Source organism: Schistocerca serialis, chromosome 9, assembly GCF_023864345.2.
Source record: "Schistocerca serialis cubense isolate TAMUIC-IGC-003099 chromosome 9, iqSchSeri2.2, whole genome shotgun sequence".
NCBI lineage: Eukaryota > Metazoa > Arthropoda > Insecta > Orthoptera > Acrididae > Schistocerca > Schistocerca serialis.
This window is the reverse complement of record NC_064646.1, coordinates 424,652,572-424,672,471: the sequence shown is the minus strand read 5'-3', so window position 1 is coordinate 424,672,471 and position 19,900 is coordinate 424,652,572. Positions and strand designations below refer to the sequence as shown.

The window sequence follows — 19,900 nt, the reverse complement described above, 5'->3', positions numbered from 1 at the left end:
GTCTCGGAGTGAACCAAAGCGATGTTGTTCGGATATGGAGGAAATACAGAGAGACAGGGCTACTACTACCGTGAATGACCGCTACCTATGGAGGAACGCTGACAGCAACGCTACAATGTTGAATAATTTTTTTCGTGCAGCCATAGGACGTTCCGTTTCGACTCAAACAGTGCGCAATAGGTTGCTTGATGTGCGACTTCACTCCCGACTTCCATGGCGAGGTCCATCTTTGCAACCACGACACCATGCAGCGTGGTGCAGATGGGCCCAACAACATGCTGCATGGACCGCTCAGGACTGACATCACGTTCTCATCACAGATGAATGTCGCAGATGCTTTCAACCCGACAATCGTCGGAGATGTATTTGGAGGCAACCCGGTCAGGCCAAACGCCTTAGACACTCTGTCCAGCTAGGTGGAGATTCCCTGCTGTTTTTGGGTGGCAATATTGGGGCCGACGTACGCCGCTGATGGTCATGGAAGGCGCCGTAATGGCTGCACGATACGTGAATGCCATCCTCCGACCGATAGTGCAACCATATCGGCGGCATATTGGCGAGATATTCGTCTTTGATGACGGTTAACGCCCCCATCGTGAACATCTTGTTAATGACTAGGCTAGAGTGGCCAGCATATTCTCCAGACATGAACCCTATCGAACATGCCTGGGAGGGATTGGAAAGGGCTATTTATGGAAGACGTGACCCACCAACGACTCTGAGGGATCTACGCCGAATTGCCGTTGAGGAGTGGGACAATCCGGATCAACAATGCCTTGATGAACATGTAGATAGTATGCCGTGACGAATAGAGGCATGCATCAACGCAAGATGATGTGCAACTTGGTATTAAGGATACCCGTGTGTACAGCAATCTGGACCACCACCTCTGAAGGTCTCGCTGTATGGTGGTACGACATGAAATGTCTGGTTTTCAAGAGCAATGGAAAGGGCGGAAATGATGTTGATGTTAATCTCTATTCCAATTTTCTGTACAGGTTCCGGAACTCTCGGAGCCGAAGTGATGCAAAACTTTTTTTTTGATTTCTACAAATATATGTAAACCGGCAGAAAACGGCCCTGCGGTCGGCAAAGCTAAGACAGCAAGTGTCTGGTGCAGTTGTTAGTTCGAGTACTACTGCTAAAATGGCTGGTTATTAAGATTTTAGTGAGTTTATAGTCGGCGCACGAACGATGGGACACATCATCTCCGAGGTATTTTCCCGTACGATCATTTCACGAGTGCACCGTGAATATCTGGAATCCAGTAAAACATCAAATCTCCGATATCACTGCAGCCGGATAAAGATCCTGCAAGAACGGGAACAACGACGACTAAAGAGAATCGTTGAATGTGGCGGAATTATTCCGCAAATTGCTGCACATTTCAATGCTGGGCCATCAACAAGTGTCTGCTTGCGAATCATTCAACGAAACATAATCGATATGGGCTTTCGGAGCCGAAGGCCCACTCGTGTACCCTCGCTCACTGCACGACACAAAGATTTACGCCTCGCCTTTGGCCGTCAACGCCGATATGGGACTTTTAATGACTGGAAATATGTAGCCTGGTTAGACGAGTCTCGTTTCAAATTGTATCGAGCGAATGGACTTTTACAGATATGGAGACAACCTCATGAATTCATGGACCCTGCGTGTCAGTTCTAGCTGGCGGAGTCTGCAATGGTGTAAGCCGTGTGCAGTTAGAATGAGAAGGGACCCCTGATACCTCTAGATACGAGTCTGACAGGTAACACGTGCGTGTCTAATCACCTTCATCCGTTCATGCCCATTGTGCATTCCAACGGATTTGGGCAGCTCCAGCAGGACAGTACGACACCCTACACGTCCATAATTTCTACAAAGTGGCTCCAGGAACACTGTTCTAAGTTTATATACTTCCTCTGTCCGCCCAAACTCCCCAGGCATGAACATTATTGAACATATCTGGGATGAAACTTCCTGGCAGATTAAAACTGTGTGCCGGACCAAGACTTGAACTCGGGACCTTTGCCTTTCGCGGGCAAGTGCTCACTGAGATACCCAAGCACGACTCACGACCCGTTCTCACAGCTTTAATTCTGCCAGTACCTCGTCTCCTACCTTCCAAACTTCACAGAAGCTCTTCTGCAAATGTAGCAGAACTAGCACTTCTGAAAGAAAGGATATTACGGAGACATGGCTTAGCCACAGCATAGGGGATGTTTCCAGAATGAGAGGCAAAGGTCCCGAATTCGAGTCTCGGTCCGGCACACAGTTTTAATCTGCCAGGAAGTTTCATATCAGCGCACACTCCGCTGGACAGTCAGCGCACACTCCGCCGGAGAGTGAAATTCTCATTCTGATACCTGGGATGCCTTGCAACGTGCTGTTCAGAAGAGATCTCCACGCCTTCGTACTCTTACGGATTTATGGACAGCCCTGCAGGATTCATGGTGTGAATTCCCTTCAGCACTACTTCAGACATTAGTCGACTCGATTCCAAGTCGTGTTGCGGCACTTCTGCGTGCTTGCGGGGGCCCTACACTAATCAGGCAGATGCACCAGATTCTTTGGCTCTTAAGTGTAAATAAGTGGGGGCGGTTTTTGTTTAAATTCTGAATGTAATCATGCTCTCTCCCTTGTCAAAAAACAGAGAGGGACAGCGTTAATGCTACCTCTACAGTAGACTATTAATTCACTGTCGATAATTTCTATGTCGATCATCCCTGGTCTGTGTGATGGTGCTACTGTTTAAGATGTGTGTGTGTGTGTGTGTGTGTGTGTGTGTGTGTGTGTGTGTGTGTGCGTGTACATGTGTTTGTGTGTGTTTATTATCTTTACGGAATTTCTCTAAAACCTCAGGTTTTAAATTCGCTTTCACACACTTACTTGTTGCAATTTTGGCTTGAAAATGTCAATGTGTTCTCTTGTCGAAAAATCGGCTGTTGTCGACGACGTCAGTCGGCTGCATTCCCATAAGATATTTGACCTCATATGAAGCGCGCCTGTGACGTAGCAGGGCACAACGCTTTTGCATCATTAGAGAAGAATGCAGTAGGCATCTTTCATCCAAATTTGAAACTCCTGTGTTGAAAATGGAGGGCAGTTACGAGGTTGAATGGCCACTCCATAGAGTGCTGTGTGGACAACGACCATTCACGTGAAATTAGAAGGAAGGTCAGCGTTGGCCGTAATTTTGATGGTTTATTGACAGCAAAATCGATTTTCGATCACATAATGATCATCTTCAGTGCCGTAGTGTACAAACTAAAACTTATAGGCACTAGTGTCAAGTTAACACGAGTAACCAAAGCTACGAAACTATCACATACGCGCATTAAATTTTATAAAGCAATAGACAATATTGCTGTTAATACTGAGAACTATGTAGGTGCACAAGTCGTCCTGCATGGTCCATCAGTGTTCTGTGGTGGAGGTCTGAACTTAACTATTAGCAACAGAGATACTTTGCAGCATGGTAACGGCTGGGTAACCGTAGCTCTCGTCCGTGGACCTGAAGTCGACAAAGTTTCAGGGCTAGGAAGTTTTAACAGCCGGGACGTCATCGCTTATCGGACATTTCACACCACAGAGGTCTACAATAGAGATATGGGTAAATCATATTACCTGTCAACCATGCCTCCCGTTTCATAGCTTTGGTTACTGATACACTACTGGCCATTAAAATTGCTACACCAAGAAGAAATGCAGATGATAAACGGGTATTCATTGGACTATTATACTAGAACTGACGCCGGCCGGAGTGACCGAGCGGTTCTAGGCGCTACAGTCTGGAACCACGCGACCGCTACGGTCGCAGGTTCGAATCCTGCCTCGGGCATGGATGTATGTGATGTCCTTAGGTTAGTTAGGTTTAAGTAGTTCTAAGTTCTAGGGGACTGATGACCACAGATGTTAAGTCCCATAGTATTCAGAGCCATCTGAACCATCTAGAACTGACATGTGATTACATTTTCTCGCAATTTGGGTGCATAGATCTTGAGAAATCAGTGCCCAGAACAACCACCTCTGGCCGTAATAACGGCCTTGATACGCCTGAACATTGAGTCAAACAGAGCTTGGATGGTGTGTACAGGTACAGCTGCCCATGCAGCTTCAACACGACACCACAGTTCATCAAGAGTAGTCACTGCCGTATTGTGACGAGCCAGTTGCTCGACCACCATTGACCAGACGTTTTCGATTGGTGAGAGATCTCGAGAATGTGCTGGACAGGGCAGCAGTCGAACATTTTCTGTATCCAGAAAGGCCCGTACAGGACCTGCAACTTACGGTCGTGCATAATCCTGCTGAAATGTAGGATTTCGCAGGGTTCGAATGAAGGGTAGAGCCACGGGTCGTAACACATATGAAATGTAACGTCCACTGTTCAAAGTGCCGTCAATGCGAACAAGAGGTGACCGAGACGTGTAACCAATGGCACCCCATACCATCACGCCGGGTAATACGCCAGTACGGCGATGACGAATACACGCTTCCAATGTGCGTTCACCGCGATGTCGCCAAACACGGATGCGACCATCATGACGCTGTAAACAGAACCTGGATTCATCCGAAAAAATGACGTTTTGCCATTCGTGCACCCAGGTTCGTCGTTGAGTACACCATAGCAGGCGCTCTGTGATGCAGCGTCAAGGGTAACCGCAGCCATTGTCTCCGAGCTGATAGGCCATGCTGCTGCAAACGTGGTTCAAATGGGTTCAAATGGGTCTGAGCACTATGGGACTTAACATCTATGGTCATCCGTCCCCTAGAACTTAGAACTACTTAAACCTAACTAACCTAAGGACAGCACACAACACCCAGTCGTCACGAGGCAGAGAAAATCCCTGACCCCGCCGGGAATCGAACCCGGAAACCCGGGCGTGGGAAGCCAGAACGCTACCGCATGCAAACGTGGTCGAACTGTTCGTGCACATGGTTGTTGTCTTGCAAACTTCCCCATCTGTTGACTCAGGGATCGAGACGTGGCTGCACTATCCGTTACAGCCATGCGGATAAGATACCTGTCATCTCGACTGCTAGTGATACGAAGCCGTTGGGATCCAGCACGGCGCTCCGTATTACCCTCCTGAACCCACCGATTCCATATTCTGCTAACAGTTATTGGATCTCGACCAACGCGAGCAGCAATGTCGCGATACGATAAACGGCAGTCGCAATAGGCTACAATCCGACCTTTATCAAAGTCGGAAACGTGATGGTACGCATTTCTCCTCCTTACACGAGGCATCACACTGACGGTGTGTTGCGGACGGTACCTTCAGTACCTCTATTCCAGTCTCGTATTGTTCGTGGAAAGAAGGAATGTCGGTATGCCTCTGTGTGGGCTCTAATCTCTCTGATTTTATGCTCATGGTCTCTTCGCGAGATATACGTAGGAGGGATCAATATACTGCTTGACTCCTCAGTGAAGGCATGTTCTCGAAACAAACAACAAAAGCCCGTACCGAGCTACTGAGCGTCTCTCCTGCAGTGTCTTCCACTGGAGTTTATCTATCATCTCCGTAACGCTTTCGCGATTACTAAGTGATCCTGTAACGAAGCGCGCTGCTCTCCGTTGGATCTTCTCTATTTCTATCAACCCTATCTGGTACGGATCCCACACCGCTGAGCAGTACTCAAGCAGTGGGCGAACAAGCGTACTGTTTTAGGATTGCATTTCCTTAGGGTTCTTCCAATGAATCTCAGTCTGGCATCTGGCCAATAGTGTAATAACTTGACACCACTGCCTAAGAGTTTTAAATTGTATACAACAGCACTGAAGGTGATCATTATGTGACTGAAAATCGATTTTGCTGTCAATAAACCATCAAAATTACAGCCAACGCTGACCTACCTTCTAATTCCTTAGTTAAGGTTTCACACAACTGATACTTTAATTGTGAGCCGGCCGGTGTGGCCGTGCGGTTCTAGGCGCTTTAGTCTGAAACCCCGTGGCAGCTACGGTCGCAGGTTCGAATCCTGCCTGGGGCATGGATGTGTGTGATGTCCTTAGGTTAGTTACGTTTAAGTAGTTCTAAGTTCTAGTTGACTGATGACCTCAGATGTTAAGTCCCATAGTGCTCAGGGCCATTTGAGCCTTTAATTGTGTCGTGCAGTGCAGGTGGAGGTTGCAGGAGAAGGTAGCAGGTGATAAAGTCATAGCAACGTGGTGCAGAGGCGTGAGGTAGCCGGGCGACGGCGCTAGGGCACTGTGGCCCGCGTTGTGTAGCGCGCATTAACATTCCGGAGGCATCTGCGCGGAAACCGGGCCGCTGGCGGCGGTACGGGCGCCGCACTGGCTGTAGCTCCGCTGTCGCCTCGCTCCTCGTCGGCCGGTATCGCAGGCCGGCGCCACAACACGAAGCGACGCGAGGCGCACCACGCCGCCGCCTCCGACCTTGCGTCGCCAACGCCCAAGGCGATGCAGGCGCTGCCCCACGCCGTATAAGAGCCGCCGCCGCTCTGCACCAGCCAATAGCCGACCGGCCCACCATGCAGCCCAACACCCCAGTAGCCGCAGCTGTACTCGCCGCCACCGCCGTCTTCGCGGTGAGTATCAGCGTCTACAACCACACGGTGAAGTGTGTGGCAGACGCACTGAGCTTTCCTCCAGTTCTAGTCTCATACTGAGTACGACTGCGATCCACATCATCTGCCAGCAACAGTTGTATGCTACTACACTTACGCTGTTGCGTTAAACCTACGTCAATACCTACAGTTACATCACGTTATGCTGACAGTGAAAGGTGGCTATAATTTCGCACCTTAAAAGCCGCTCGTGCACATAAGAACGAGATTTTCACTCTGCAGCGGAGTGTTCGCTGATATCAAACTTCCTGGCAGATTAAAACTGTGTGCCGGCCCGAGACTCGAATTCTGGACCTTTGCCTTTCGCGGGCAATTGCTCTACCAACTGAGCTACCCAGGCACGACTCACGCCCCGTCCTCACAACTTTACTTCTGCCAGTACCTCGTCTCCTACTTTCCAAACTTTACAGAAGCTCTCCTGCGACTAGCACTCCTGAAAGAAAGGATATTGCAGAGACTTGGCTTAGCCACAGCCTCGGGGATGTTTCCAGAATGAGATTTTCACTCTGCAGCGGAGTGTGCGCTGATATGAAACTTCCTGGGAGATTAATGGTTCAAATGGCTCTGAGCACTATGGGACTCAACTGCTGAGGTCATTAGTCCCCTAGAACTTAGAACTAGTTAACCCTAACTAACCTAAGGACATCACATACATCCATGCCCGAGGCAGGATTCGAACCTGCGACCGTAGCGGTCTTGCGGTTCCAGACTGCAGCGCCTTTAACCGCACGGCCACTTCGGCCGGCCCTGGCAGATTAAAATTGTGTGCCCGACCAAGATTCGAACTCGGGACGTTTGCCTTTCGCGGGCAAGTGACAGAGCACCTGCCCGCGAAAGGCAAAGGTCCCGAGTTCGAGTCTCGGTCCGGCACACAGTTTTAATCTGCCAGGAAGTTTCACTCATTCACATACTTTGCGGTGATCTACAACCACATTGGGTATTATTTGATAGGTAGTACATCGTATATATGAATATTTAAAGGAGACTGACATTGTCATGTTGTTGTTGTTGTGGTCTTCAGCCCTGAGACTGGTTTGATGCAGCTCTCCATGCTAATCTATCCTGTGCAAGCTTCTTCATCTCCCAGTACTTACTGCAACTTACATCCTTCTGAACCTGGTTGGTGTATTTATCTCTTGGTCTCCCTCTACGATTTTTACCCTCCACGCTGCCCTCCAATGCTGAATTTGTGATACCTTGATGCCTCAGAACATGCCCTACCAACTGGTCCCTTCTTCTTGTCAAGTTGTGCCACAAACTCCTCTTTCCCCCTATTCTATTCAATACCTTCTCATTAGTTACGTGATCTACCCATCTAATCTTCAGCATTCTTCTGTAACACCACATTTCCAAAGCTTCTATTCTCTTCTTGTCCAAACTATTTATCGTCCATCTTTCACTTCCATTCATGGCTACACTCCATACAAATACTTTCAGAAATGACTTCCTGACACTCAAATCTATACTCGATGTTAACAAATTTCTCTTCTTCAGAAACGCTTTCCTTGCCATCGCCAGTCTACATTTTATATCCTCTCTACTTCCACCATCATCAGTTATTTTGCTCCCATATAGTAAAACTCCTTTACTACTTTAAGTGTCTCATTTCCTAATCTGATTCCCTCAGCATCGCCCGACTTAATTCGACTACATTCCATGATCCTCGTTTTGCTTTTGTTGATGGTCATCTTATATCCTTCTTTCAAGACACTTTCCATTCTGTTCAACTGCTCTTCCAAGTCCTTTGCTGTCTCTGACAGAATTACAATGTCATCGGCGAACCTCAAAGTACGCCTTGTAAATAATTGTTAACGCTTATTGCATGAAAGGTGACGAAGTGTCTTTATTATCAGAATAGTAGAGATTGGAACGACAGTGGAAATGAAACCGCAGACGAAACTCAAGCCCCGAATGGAAGGCCCACACAGGTGTGTTGGTCCTGCTTAAACACAGGAAATAGCAAGACGAACGTCGTAGCACCTAAGCGCTGGAGCACAATAGAGTCGCGACCTGCCGGTTTTGTAGCTGAACCGGAAGGATTATACTTCGGAAACGCTAAAAATCTTGGACGCCGGTGAGAGGAACGAAGAAGCGATACGTCGGAAACCACGCAGGCTGGGTTATTTCCAAGGATTTTTACTCAGTAGCGTACCATTGTACGAGTGTAGGTTTTTCCTCGCGAACTTCCCGCGCTGGACGACAAAAGACCAAAATATGGTTCGTCGGCGTTCGGAAGAATCTGTAGAGAGGGAGAATATTCCGTGATTTCGGGAATATGATCCGTTTTCGGAATTACGATGGTGTGGAGCCAAGTCTTCCTGGGAAGCCAGTGCTGGAGAGACAGGGTCGTCGGTTGTGGGCGCCCGTGTGTCACGGTCGCTTGATATCAGCTTTTGCTGGTACAGACGGACTTGCTGTCTTTGCTCTCAAGAGAGTTTTATAATGTTCAAATGTGTATGAAATCTTATGGGACTTAACTGCCAAGATCATCAGTCCCTAAGCTTACACACTACTTAATCTAAATTATCCTAAGGACAAACACACGCAACCATGCCGGAGGGAGGACTCGAACCTCCACCGGGACCAGCCACACAAAAATGGTTCAAATGGCTCTGAGCACTATGGGACTTAACATCTGTGGTCATCAGTCCCCTAGAACTTAGAACTACTTAAACCTAACTAACCTAAGGACATCACACACATCCATGCCCGAGGCAGGATTCGAACCTGCGATCGTAGCAGTCGCGCGGTTCCGGACTGAGCGCCTTAACCGCGAGACCAACGCGGCCGGCGACCACCCACACAGGGAGAGTTTATAGTTAGAACAGTTAGGCACTGTACTGTTGCCAACCTATACGATTCTGGACTTCACCTCCGTGTTGGAAGTCGTCGTTGAGTACGCAGCGTTCAGTAATTGAGAGCACTTCCTCTGCCTATACTTACGCTGAGACGTTATCTGAACTCTGTCCATGTGGGTATGAGTTCGCGTTTCTCGTCTGTAGAACACAGAGAGGAGAAGACAGTATTGGAGTGTATTAGTCAGAGGACTGCCTTCTGTCGTCCTAGTGTTTGAAAGAGTTTTATTTGTGGCTGGAGTTCCTCCATCGACGCAGACGTGTACGAGATCCACCACGCCGATGCACCAGACGCAGTAGCTACGGTGGATCGCAAATTGCTTCGGCTTATTAGGGCTATAAAGCTACACGGCCGTGATCACGTTAGCTCATTTCCACTGGCGTTCCACACCACTATAGATCGTCTTTGAAAGTAGTGGCTTCTAGTGTTTGGTACGTAGATAATGTCAGTCATTTCGCGTTATTTATGTTAGATCGCGTTTCAATAAAAAGGGGGCAGAGTTGGGCAATTGATTAATAATTTTAGGAAATGTAGACATTTGTCAGAAAGGGTGTTTTTTTAAATCTACATTCATTTGTATTTAGATTGTAATTTATGGAATTAATACTAAGATCTGCTTCAGGGTGTAGTCAGGCAGGGCCAAATCATCGTTTTAGCGTTTATTGTTTTCCATTGCACACGTTCATTTTTACACCCGCCTGGAGTAGCATCTTGGAACTGGTGGAGGGTACCTTGTGTTCTTCTCGTTTTCTATGTTAATTGCAAGTGGTGGTCGAGAAGAAAAACCGCAGATAAGCCTCCGAATGAATTCTAAACTGTCTAATCTTCTTCTTCTTCTTCTGGGAATCGAGGATTAGGCGTTACGGCCTGTTCAGGCCTCACCCTCTCTTCCTCGGCCGTCTAACATTCTTCCAATAGTACTCTATTCCATCTATTATTGAGGGATTCTCTGAGGTGACATATACAATAAATGCCTTTTCCAATCCTGCTTTTTTGGATTTCTTCTCCTGTTAATTGCTCTAATGCCCGTTCTCTTATTTCTGTATTTCTTGTTTCGTCTTCTCTTGTACAGCCTTCTACGGATCTGAGAAACTGGTCGTTCGTTGTCTTAGATTCTTTTCTGCTCTATATATAAGGGGCAATCAAAAAGTTCCAGTTTGAGGGCGTTGCTGCAGCGTTCAAGCAAGTTAGTGCAACTCCGGTACGGGTATATAAAGCACCGACATTTAAGCAAGGGACTAGCGTGACATTCGTGTCTATCCGACGTGAGTGTGGTAATTGTGTATGGGTTAACAAGTCTGTTGAAAACCACCGTTGTAGAATGGTGCACTTAATTCCGTGCTTATCCCAATTCTAGACAAGACGCCGGTTGATGGTAATGTGGAAGTTACGCCAGTTCAAGTGGAAGACACTCGAGCACCCACCCTATAATAGTGATCTGTCCTTTAACCTTGTGGGGAACAAGTCCACTACAGTGAGAAGCTGTTAATGTCGCTACTTTGGCCTTTCCAAACATTCGTAAGGCAGCAATGCACACAGTTTCCAGTGGACACTTCCTACTGCTACTGTGTCCTGCGTACGTTTGCAGCCTCGGGATTGACTGAAAACGCGACCACTAATAGCTGTTCACTCCACTAGACGTATGCATCACGGAGCTAGAAAAGGCCTTGAAGGCTCGATGATTCCAGTCGGTCGAGCATGTTAAAACACTTACAGTCTTCTTCATGCAGCAGGAAACAGTGTGGTACCAAACGGGAATCCTCAAGCTGATGGTCTGTGCCATGATTGCCTCAATGCTCACGGCCATTTTGCCTAATTGGCATACCGATTCGAATGAAAACGTTTTGATCGCCCCTTATAATACATTATGGAGTATCATTGGTTCCCTTCCTGTTTCACTTTTTAATGTTTCTCGCATCGCTCCAAATAGACGTCGATAGGTGTTAATTTTATTACTAATGTCTGTCTCTCCTTCAAAAGGTTGGTTCAAATGGCTCTGAGCACTTCTGAGGTCATCAGTCGCTAGGACTAATTAAACCTAACTAACCATGCCCGAGGCAGGATTCGAACCCGTGACCGTAGCGGTCGCTAGGTTCCAGACTGTAGCGCCTAGAACCGCACGGCCACCCCGGCCGGCCCTTCAAAAGGTATGTCACACCCCAGATATTCGAAGCGGGACACATGTTCTATCACAATGTTAGCCTTGATTTTCTTGTTTTTATGGGTTAATTTCCCTAAAAGGCTAAGGTTTCATTGTTGATATCTTCAGTGTATGACTTAGGATTATATAGTTTGATCTATGCATCGCTGTTTGTAATTTGTCTTCACTCTTCCGTGTGATGACCCGGTCGTCAGCACAAACCATCGTATTTAGAAATTATCTATCCAGTTCTTATCTAGTATTACATTTACTGCCTTTTCATGAGGTGTAGACAAGAAAACGTAATACTAGAAAGCGTACGTTCTCGCAATTTTTTCAGTAACATATCACATGAAGTCCAATACATCTCTTGTTGTACGTGCCACCTGTGCGGGATGATCATTTAAGTTATACTCGCGCTCATTCTGAACGGACGTGTGCTCTTCTGTCTATCTCCTGATTTCCTATACCAGCACTGTTTTGTCAAGGGGCCCAGACTCACGAATAACTCATCATCGACTGAACGAGGGTTTTGTAAGCTACCTCCTTCGTGAACAAACTGAAATTTCTGAGATTTCCTACAGAGAATGTTAGTCTGGTACCTTCCTATCCTACAATTCGTTTTATGCGTTCTTTCCAGTTTAAATAGCAGCGTGGGGATACTCATAGGTATTTAATATATGTGACTGCTTCCAGTGAGTGTTCGGCATAGATTTGTTTACGTTGATGGTCCCTACACCAAGCGTTGATCATCTGTAGGTCTTCCTGCACTTTGCTTCATTATTATTATTATTATTAATATTATTATTATTTTGCATTGTGACTTCTCTGCATACAACAGCATCATCCACGAACTGTCTCATGCAGTTTCCGAGGTTATTCACTAGTCATTTTGGTCATTAGGATACAGCGCGGAACTGCTCGTAATCGTTGGGGTCTTGGTCTTCGATGACACTTGGGATTATTTGGTCATCCGTCAATGCTGATATCAAGGGTCATCATCATCACATTCGTGCCACCCTTCAATATTATCCTGATCGCATTGTTACCTCGCCAGCCGGTTTGAATACAAGTGCGCAATTTGATGGCTCTTGAGACGCAGTGAAATATACCGGGTGAACCTGAGCTACACTGATAATCTTTCAGGGGTAGCAGTATGAATCAAAACATGGCCTCTGAAGCGTTTACCTTAAGAGCTATGAGAAATCGCTCATCTTCGTTACTGTGGAACATGTCTCTTCTACTGAAAAAGTTTTGGTCCATCCTACCCCCTACAAGAATAGGGAAAGCAAAGAACTTTCGGTAGATGTGTTTCACAGTATCGAAGATGAAGTGCTCGTAGCTCTTAACGTATACATTTCAGAGTTCGTTTTTGTCAGATACGACCATCTCTGGAAGTTTCTCGGCAGAGTTCTGGATCACCCCGTGGAGCTTATTCCAAGCTCCAATCTTCTGCTGTACGTTCGCAGAACCCTACAGGTTCGTTTCTTTGTACAAGTGCTGATTTTTTTTTCCATATACTTCGCTAATCGGTATCTTACGCTGCATTTCATTTCTGTAATAATGTTAAAATCTTTCGGTGACGCTGTTTTCCATCCCACGAGGTACTGATGTAAAGTTGAGATAAAAAGAAAATATGTAGAATTTCCGTTTTCTGTTTGATATGACAGGTTTGATGGATGATTTGGTAAGTAGGGAATACCAAGGTCTCGACAATCTACTGCCGGCTGTACTTCTATACGACACGTGTGTAAATTTGAGTTAGATGACTGGTACGCCTTCGCTTAACTGATGTTTCGATGAATCGGCATTCAGATAATCGATACCCAACTGTATTGGTGTAAGCGGATCACAAACACTGGATACTTGACAAATGAAGCTGATAGCTTACGTAGACTGATAGCTATAAGCAGGGGACCTGGGTTCCAGTTTTCGCTTGACGCGACACTTTAATTACATGGTGGGCCAGTGGATCAAATTCGGCTGATGCATGCCCATTGTAAAAGGCTACACTACGATCCTTCACAGACTTCCGCCCTTCACCCTCCCTCCATTCCCACCCTTCCCCCCTCTTCCGAACCTTCCCCCCTGTCCGCCCATGTCCTCCCATTTCCTCCCCTCCTCCCTCCAAGTTTTATCAGATTTGGAGCCGTTTTCGAGTAGCATAATGGTCAAGACGAATGCTTGCAAAAATGGTTCGAGTCTCAATCTACCACAACTTATCATGTCATTTTCTTGGTCGCCCTGAGCCTCAGCTGCCATCTACCCTTACATCCGCGTGACTAACCTTCGCAACCAATCCCTCCCGCCATTCACGAGTCATGTCAAAACTAACTTTGCTGGCTCTTGCAAAGTCTTCTCCAGAGGATTTTTCAAAACGACTGCGTTTGCGATTTGCTGCCTCGTAGTTGTCCATTTTTCATTCGTATCTCATTCCTGCCTCTTTGATCCTACTATATGCACGCTTAATAACTATCCAAGGTTCGGACACTCCTTGTAATCATCAGATGCCATCAGAGGCAGGGCTGTCATTGTAAAAGGAGGCAGAAAGAATGGAACTGTCTACAGAGATGCAGAGGTCAGGAGAGCTCAGTGACTTTGAACGTGGACTACCCATAGGATGCCATAGGATGTAACCTGAGTAGCAAACCCATCAGGGAGATTTCAAACCTTCTAAAGCTCCCCAGATCGGGGATGTAATTGTGATAATGAGAAGCATCAACCATAGCTAAACCAAGACCAATGTATTGGCGGACAGGGGTCATTGAGCATTGCAGAGGGTGGTTGTAAAAGATCGTATAAAGTCAGCGGAAGAAATAAGTCATGAGTTCCGAACTGCTGTCAGCAGTCCAGCTAGGAAAATGACAGTGTGCAGTGAGTAAAAAACAATAGAACACAATGTTCGAGTAGCTCCTCATAATTTCCGTAGTGAAGGTAGGCGACGCTTGAGGTGGTGTAAAGAGAGACCCTAACGGACAGTGGATGACTGGAAGCGAATGATTTGGAGTGATAATGACGCAAATCGGTGGAAGGGTTTGGCTTTCGCGAATCTCTGGAGGATGTTATCTGGCGTTAGTGAAGTACAGAGGAGGTGGTGTTGTGGTATGGCAGTGTTTACTTGTTAGGATATGGCCTCCTTATTGCGCTTAAGAAAACGCTGAATGTGGAGCGACATGAACACATTTTGTGGCAGTGTGTACTGCGTATAGTAGTTCGGAGACAATGGCTGTTTGTACCAGCAAGACATGCACCCTTCCAGAAAGCAGCGTCTGTGAGGGAAACATCTATGAGGCAATGGTTTGTCGGCAATAACGTTTCTGGAATGGACTGGCCTGCCCAGAGTACCAACCTGGTACTGCAAAAATGGTTCAAATGGCTCAGAGCACTATGGTACTTAACATCTGAGGTCATCAGTCCCCTAGAACTTAGAACTACTTAAACCTAACTAACCTAAGGACATCACACACATCCATGCCCGAGGCAGGATTCGAACCTGCGACCGTATCAGTCTCGCGGCTCCGGACTGAAGCGCCTAGAAGCGCACGGCCACCGCGGCCGGCCTGGTACTGCAGTGCGTCTCCCTAACGCAGGTTCCATGGTACATTACGTGTTAACACCTCCCATCAGACGAGGGTACATAATATACCCAGGAGCACTGTTGAACATGATCATTTTGGCGAGCCCAGTATTATGGCTGGGAAGCCACTACGTCTCATAAGCGTACTGACTACCAGATCTTTGAAAAAGGTGCACTCATCGGTTAACATTACTCTGTACTGCTACCCAATGTGCATCTTTTCAGGAATTCATTCGGATCTAACTTCATTTTTATGGATACCAATGCGCGATCGCATAGGTCTGCGCAGTTGTAGGAGTTCTTGGAACGAGGGGTATTCGACGATTGGACTGGCCTGCCCGTTCTCCCAACCTAAATCCTATCGAGCTAGTGTTGGGTAGGCGTACTGCAGCCCGTATGCGTGCACTATCAACAATCTAGAATTTTTCATTCGTGCTGGTGGAAGAATGGGTCGACCTTACCGCAAAAATTCCTTACCAACATTGCGGCCATTATGGGAATAAGTTGCAGGGCGTGCACTGCCGTCTGCGGTGACCACCCACGTCGTTAAGAACTAACTCCCCATCTTGTACACTCCTGGAAATTGAAATAAGAACACCGTGAATTCATTGTCCCAGGAAGGGGAAACTTTATTGACATATTCCTGGGGTCAGATACATCACATGATCACACTGACAGAACCACAGGCACATAGACACAGGCAACAGAGTATGCACAATGTCGGCACTAGTACAGTGTATATCCACCTTTCGCAGCAATGCAGGCTGCTATTCTCCCATGGAGACGATCGTAGAGATGCTGGATGTAGTCCTGTGGAACGGCTTGCCATGCCATTTCCACCTGGCGCCTCAGTTGGACCAGCGTTCGTGCTGGACGTGCAGACCGCGTGAGACGACGCTTCATCCAGTCCCAAACATGCTCAATGGGGGACAGATCCGGAGATCTTGCTGGCCAGGGTAGTTGACTTACACCTTCTAGAGCACGTTGGGTGGCACGGGATACATGCGGACGTGCATTGTCCTGTTGGAACAGCAAGTTCCCTTGCCGGTCTAGGAATGGTAGAACGATGGGTTCGATGACGGTTTGGATGTACCGTGCACTATTCAGTGTCCCCTCGACGATCACCAGTGGTGTACGGCCAGTGTAGGAGATCGCTCCCCACACCATGATGCCGGGTGTTGGCCCTGTGTGCCTCGGTCGTATGCAGTCCTGATTGTGGCGCTCATCTGCACGGCGCCAAACACGCATACGACCATCATTGGCACCAAGGCAGAAGCGACTCTCATCGCTGAAGACCACACGTCTCCATTCGTCCCTCCATTCACGCCTGTCGCGACACCACTGGAGGCGGGCTGCACGATGTTGGGGCGTGAGCGGAAGACGGCCTAACGGTGTGCGGGACCGTAGCCCAGCTTCATGGAGACGGTTGCGAATGGTCCTCGCCGATACCCCAGGAGCAACAGTGTCCCTAATTTGCTGGGAAGTGGTGGTGCGGTCCCCTACGGCACTGCGTAGGATCCTACGGTCTTGGCGTGCATCCGTGCGTCACTGCGGTCCGGTCCCAGGTCGACGGGCACGTGCACCTTCCGCCGACCACTGGCGACAACATCGATGTACTGTGGAGACCTCACGCCCCACGTGTTGAGCAATTCGGCGGTACGTCCACCCGGCCTCCCGCATGCCCACTATACGCCCTCGCTCAAAGTCCGTCAGCTGCACATACGGTTCACGTCCACGCTGTCGCGGCATGCTATCAGTGTTTAAGACTGCGATGGAGCTCCGTATGCCACGGCAAACTGGCTGACACTGACGGCGGCGGTGCCCAAATGCTGCGCAGCTAGCGCCATTCGACGGCCAACACCGCGGTTCCTGGTGTGTCCGCTGTGCCGTGCGTGTGATCATTGCTTGTACAGCCCTCTCGCAGTGTCCGGAGCAAGTATGGTGGGTCTGACACACCGGTGTCAATGTGTTCTTTTTTCCATTTCCAGGAGTATAATATCAATGGGCTTCATTATAAATCGCGGTGACTTCAGTGTAACTATTGTCTTCGTGTAAAAGTGTCTTTTCTGTTCGTCACATTGTGTATTTCTTTCAGTTGTCTTCTGTTTTATAGCAGTTTTTTTTTTGTTTGTTTGTTAAGCCCAAGTTTCATCGAGCTATTTTACTTGGCAGTGGCACATCACGCGAAAGTCACTTTTGTCCTTAATTTTTGCACACCAATGCATTTTACTAGTACTAGTTACTAGGCAATCGTGCGCCACTGAATCAAAGACTTTCCGAATGTCAAAAAACGCGGCTCCAGCCTGAACCACTCTGTCTTGGGCTTCACATTAAGGAGCAGAACCACCTGTTTCACCCTACTGCGGTTAGTTAATGTGTGTGTGTGAAAATTTTATGGGACTTCACTGCTATGGTCATCAGTCCCTAAGCTTACACACTACTTAACCTAAGGACAAACACTCACACCCATGCCCGAGGGAGGACTCGAACTTCCGCCGGGACTAGCCGCACAGTCCATAACTGCAGCCCCTTAGGCGGTTAGTTAAAACCCAGCTGATTCCTACATATGAGATTTTCGTGGCGTGTACTCGGAAGTCGCAGAGTACAGAGTAATGATTCCCAAAATGTTTTGTTCCAGAGCGTCAGACATGGTGGTCCAGTGGTAAAGGCCGTACTTAGAAACCGAAAGATAATGAGTTCCAATACCGGTTAGGGAACGTATAATTAACCTAGTCTTCACCTGTCAGTGGCGTATTGATCACCCAGGAACAACAGGTGGTTCGGATTCCACGTTAAAGTGTAGGTCCCCTTTCTCCCGGTAGCGTTAAAGCAGTAGATTAGGGACACGCAAGTCGCCAAAGAGGCGTCAAGTTGAAGGACTCTCATGAGCCCAGTGAGCCATACGGAATTATCATTATATCGATAGTAGGGCGGTTTCACAACTTCTAATGACGTAAATGGGACTGCATTCTTTACCAGCAGGAGTTCAAAAAATGTCGTTCTTATGATACACAGCTGGCTCTTTATTCCCACAAAGTAATGAGTGTTATAGACAGGGGATTTCAAATTGATTCTGTATTACTAGTTGTCCAGAAGGCTTTTGTGACAGTTCTTACAATCGACAAGCTGTGTCCCTATGGAATATCGCCCCAGTACTGCTACTTGATTCGTTATTTCCTGTTAGAAAGGTCACTGTTCGTGGTAGTTGACGGAAAGTCATCGAGCAAAACGAAAGTATTATTTGACGCTCCCCACATAAACGTTGTAGGCCCTCTGCTGTTGGTAATGTTTGTAAACTGCACACATGTTCAGAAAATAAGTAGAACACCCTGAACGACTAGGTATAGGACGTTCACATTCACAGAATATGTGCATTCGTATGTTCTGCAAAAATGATTAGCATTTGAACCATGTCTGCCAGAGGGTTTGAGGTCAACATTGATATTGCGGCACAAAACCACCCACAGGTAAAATGTGGCTTCGGATCTCGTTGTCTTTGTAAACCGAAGGTAATGGATCAGTGTGACATGGTTTACGTGTTCGTATCCATTTCTCCGCCTACACGCAATACAATACACTTCCTAAACCAGTCTGTTACATGTCACGTCCCTGTTCATATATTTCTTTATTCGCTTTCTTGTTAACAATATTGAATCCCTCAGAAGAAAGTGCGGCTTTTATTGAGCGAAAACTAGACGGAAAAATAATTTACACTTGGGTGATACTCCCTTAACGTTCTAAAGTAAAGTGTAAGTGTCCAGTAAGCTTTATTCCCAATATGCTTCCACCAGGCAATGAAACCAGAGTGATAAAAATCCAAGCATTCAAATCCAAGTTCAAAGGTTTCCTTGTGGCACGTTAATTCTATTCTGTACGAGAACTCCTCGCAGTAGTTCAGGACTCTCCTCTGCAACGTGCTGTTTACTTATATACGAGGGCAGTTCAATAAGTAATGCAACACATTTTTTTTCTCGGCCAATTTTGGTTTAAAAAACCGGAAATTTCTTGTGGAATATTTTCAAACATTCCCGCTTCGTCTCGTATAGTTTCATTGACTTCCGACGGGTGGCAGCGCTGTACGGAGCTGTTAAAATGGCGTCTGTAACGGATGTGCGTTGCAAACAACGGGCAGTGATCGAGTTTCTTTTGGCGGAAAACCAGGGCATCTCAGATTTTCATAGGCGCTTGCAGAATGTCTACGGTGATCTGGCAGTGGACAAAAGCACGGTGAGTCGTTGGGCAAAGCGTGTGTCATCATCGCCGCAAGGTCAAGCAAGACTGTCTGATCTCCCGCGTGCGGGCCGGCCGTGCACAGCTGTTAGATTAGATTAGATTAGATTAGATTAATACTAGTTCCATGGATCATGAATACGATATTTCGTAATGATGTGGAACGAGTCGAATTTTCCAATACATGACATAATTAGGTTAATTTAACAACATACTTAAGTTAATATAACTACTTTTTTTTGTTTTGTTTTTTTTATTTTTTTAATATTTTTTTCCTTAATTTATATCTAAAAATTCCTCTATGGAGTAGAAGGAGTTGTCATTCAGAAATTCTTTTAATTTCTTCTTAAATACTTGTTGGTTATCTGTCAGACTTTTGATACTATTTGGTAAGTGACCAAAGACTTTAGTGCCAGTATAATTCACCCCTTTCTGTGCCAAAGTTAGATTTAATCTTGAATAGTGAAGATCGTCCTTTCTCCTAGTATTGTAGTTATGCACACTGCTATTACTTTTGAATT

General features: G+C 46.8%; 1 protein-coding gene across 1 annotated transcript in view; it reads left to right on the top strand.

The window, feature by feature from the left end:
- Window positions 1-6,333: 6,333 nt before the first annotated feature.
- Window positions 6,334-19,900, top strand: part of LOC126418997 (uncharacterized) — a 37,717-nt gene continuing 24,150 nt past the window's right edge. Inside the window, exon 1 of the mRNA XM_050086042.1 lies at window positions 6,334-6,537. Within this exon, the coding sequence (XP_049941999.1) occupies window positions 6,481-6,537 (57 nt within the window). The 5' untranslated portion in view covers window positions 6,334-6,480. The remainder of the gene's footprint in view (window positions 6,538-19,900) is intronic.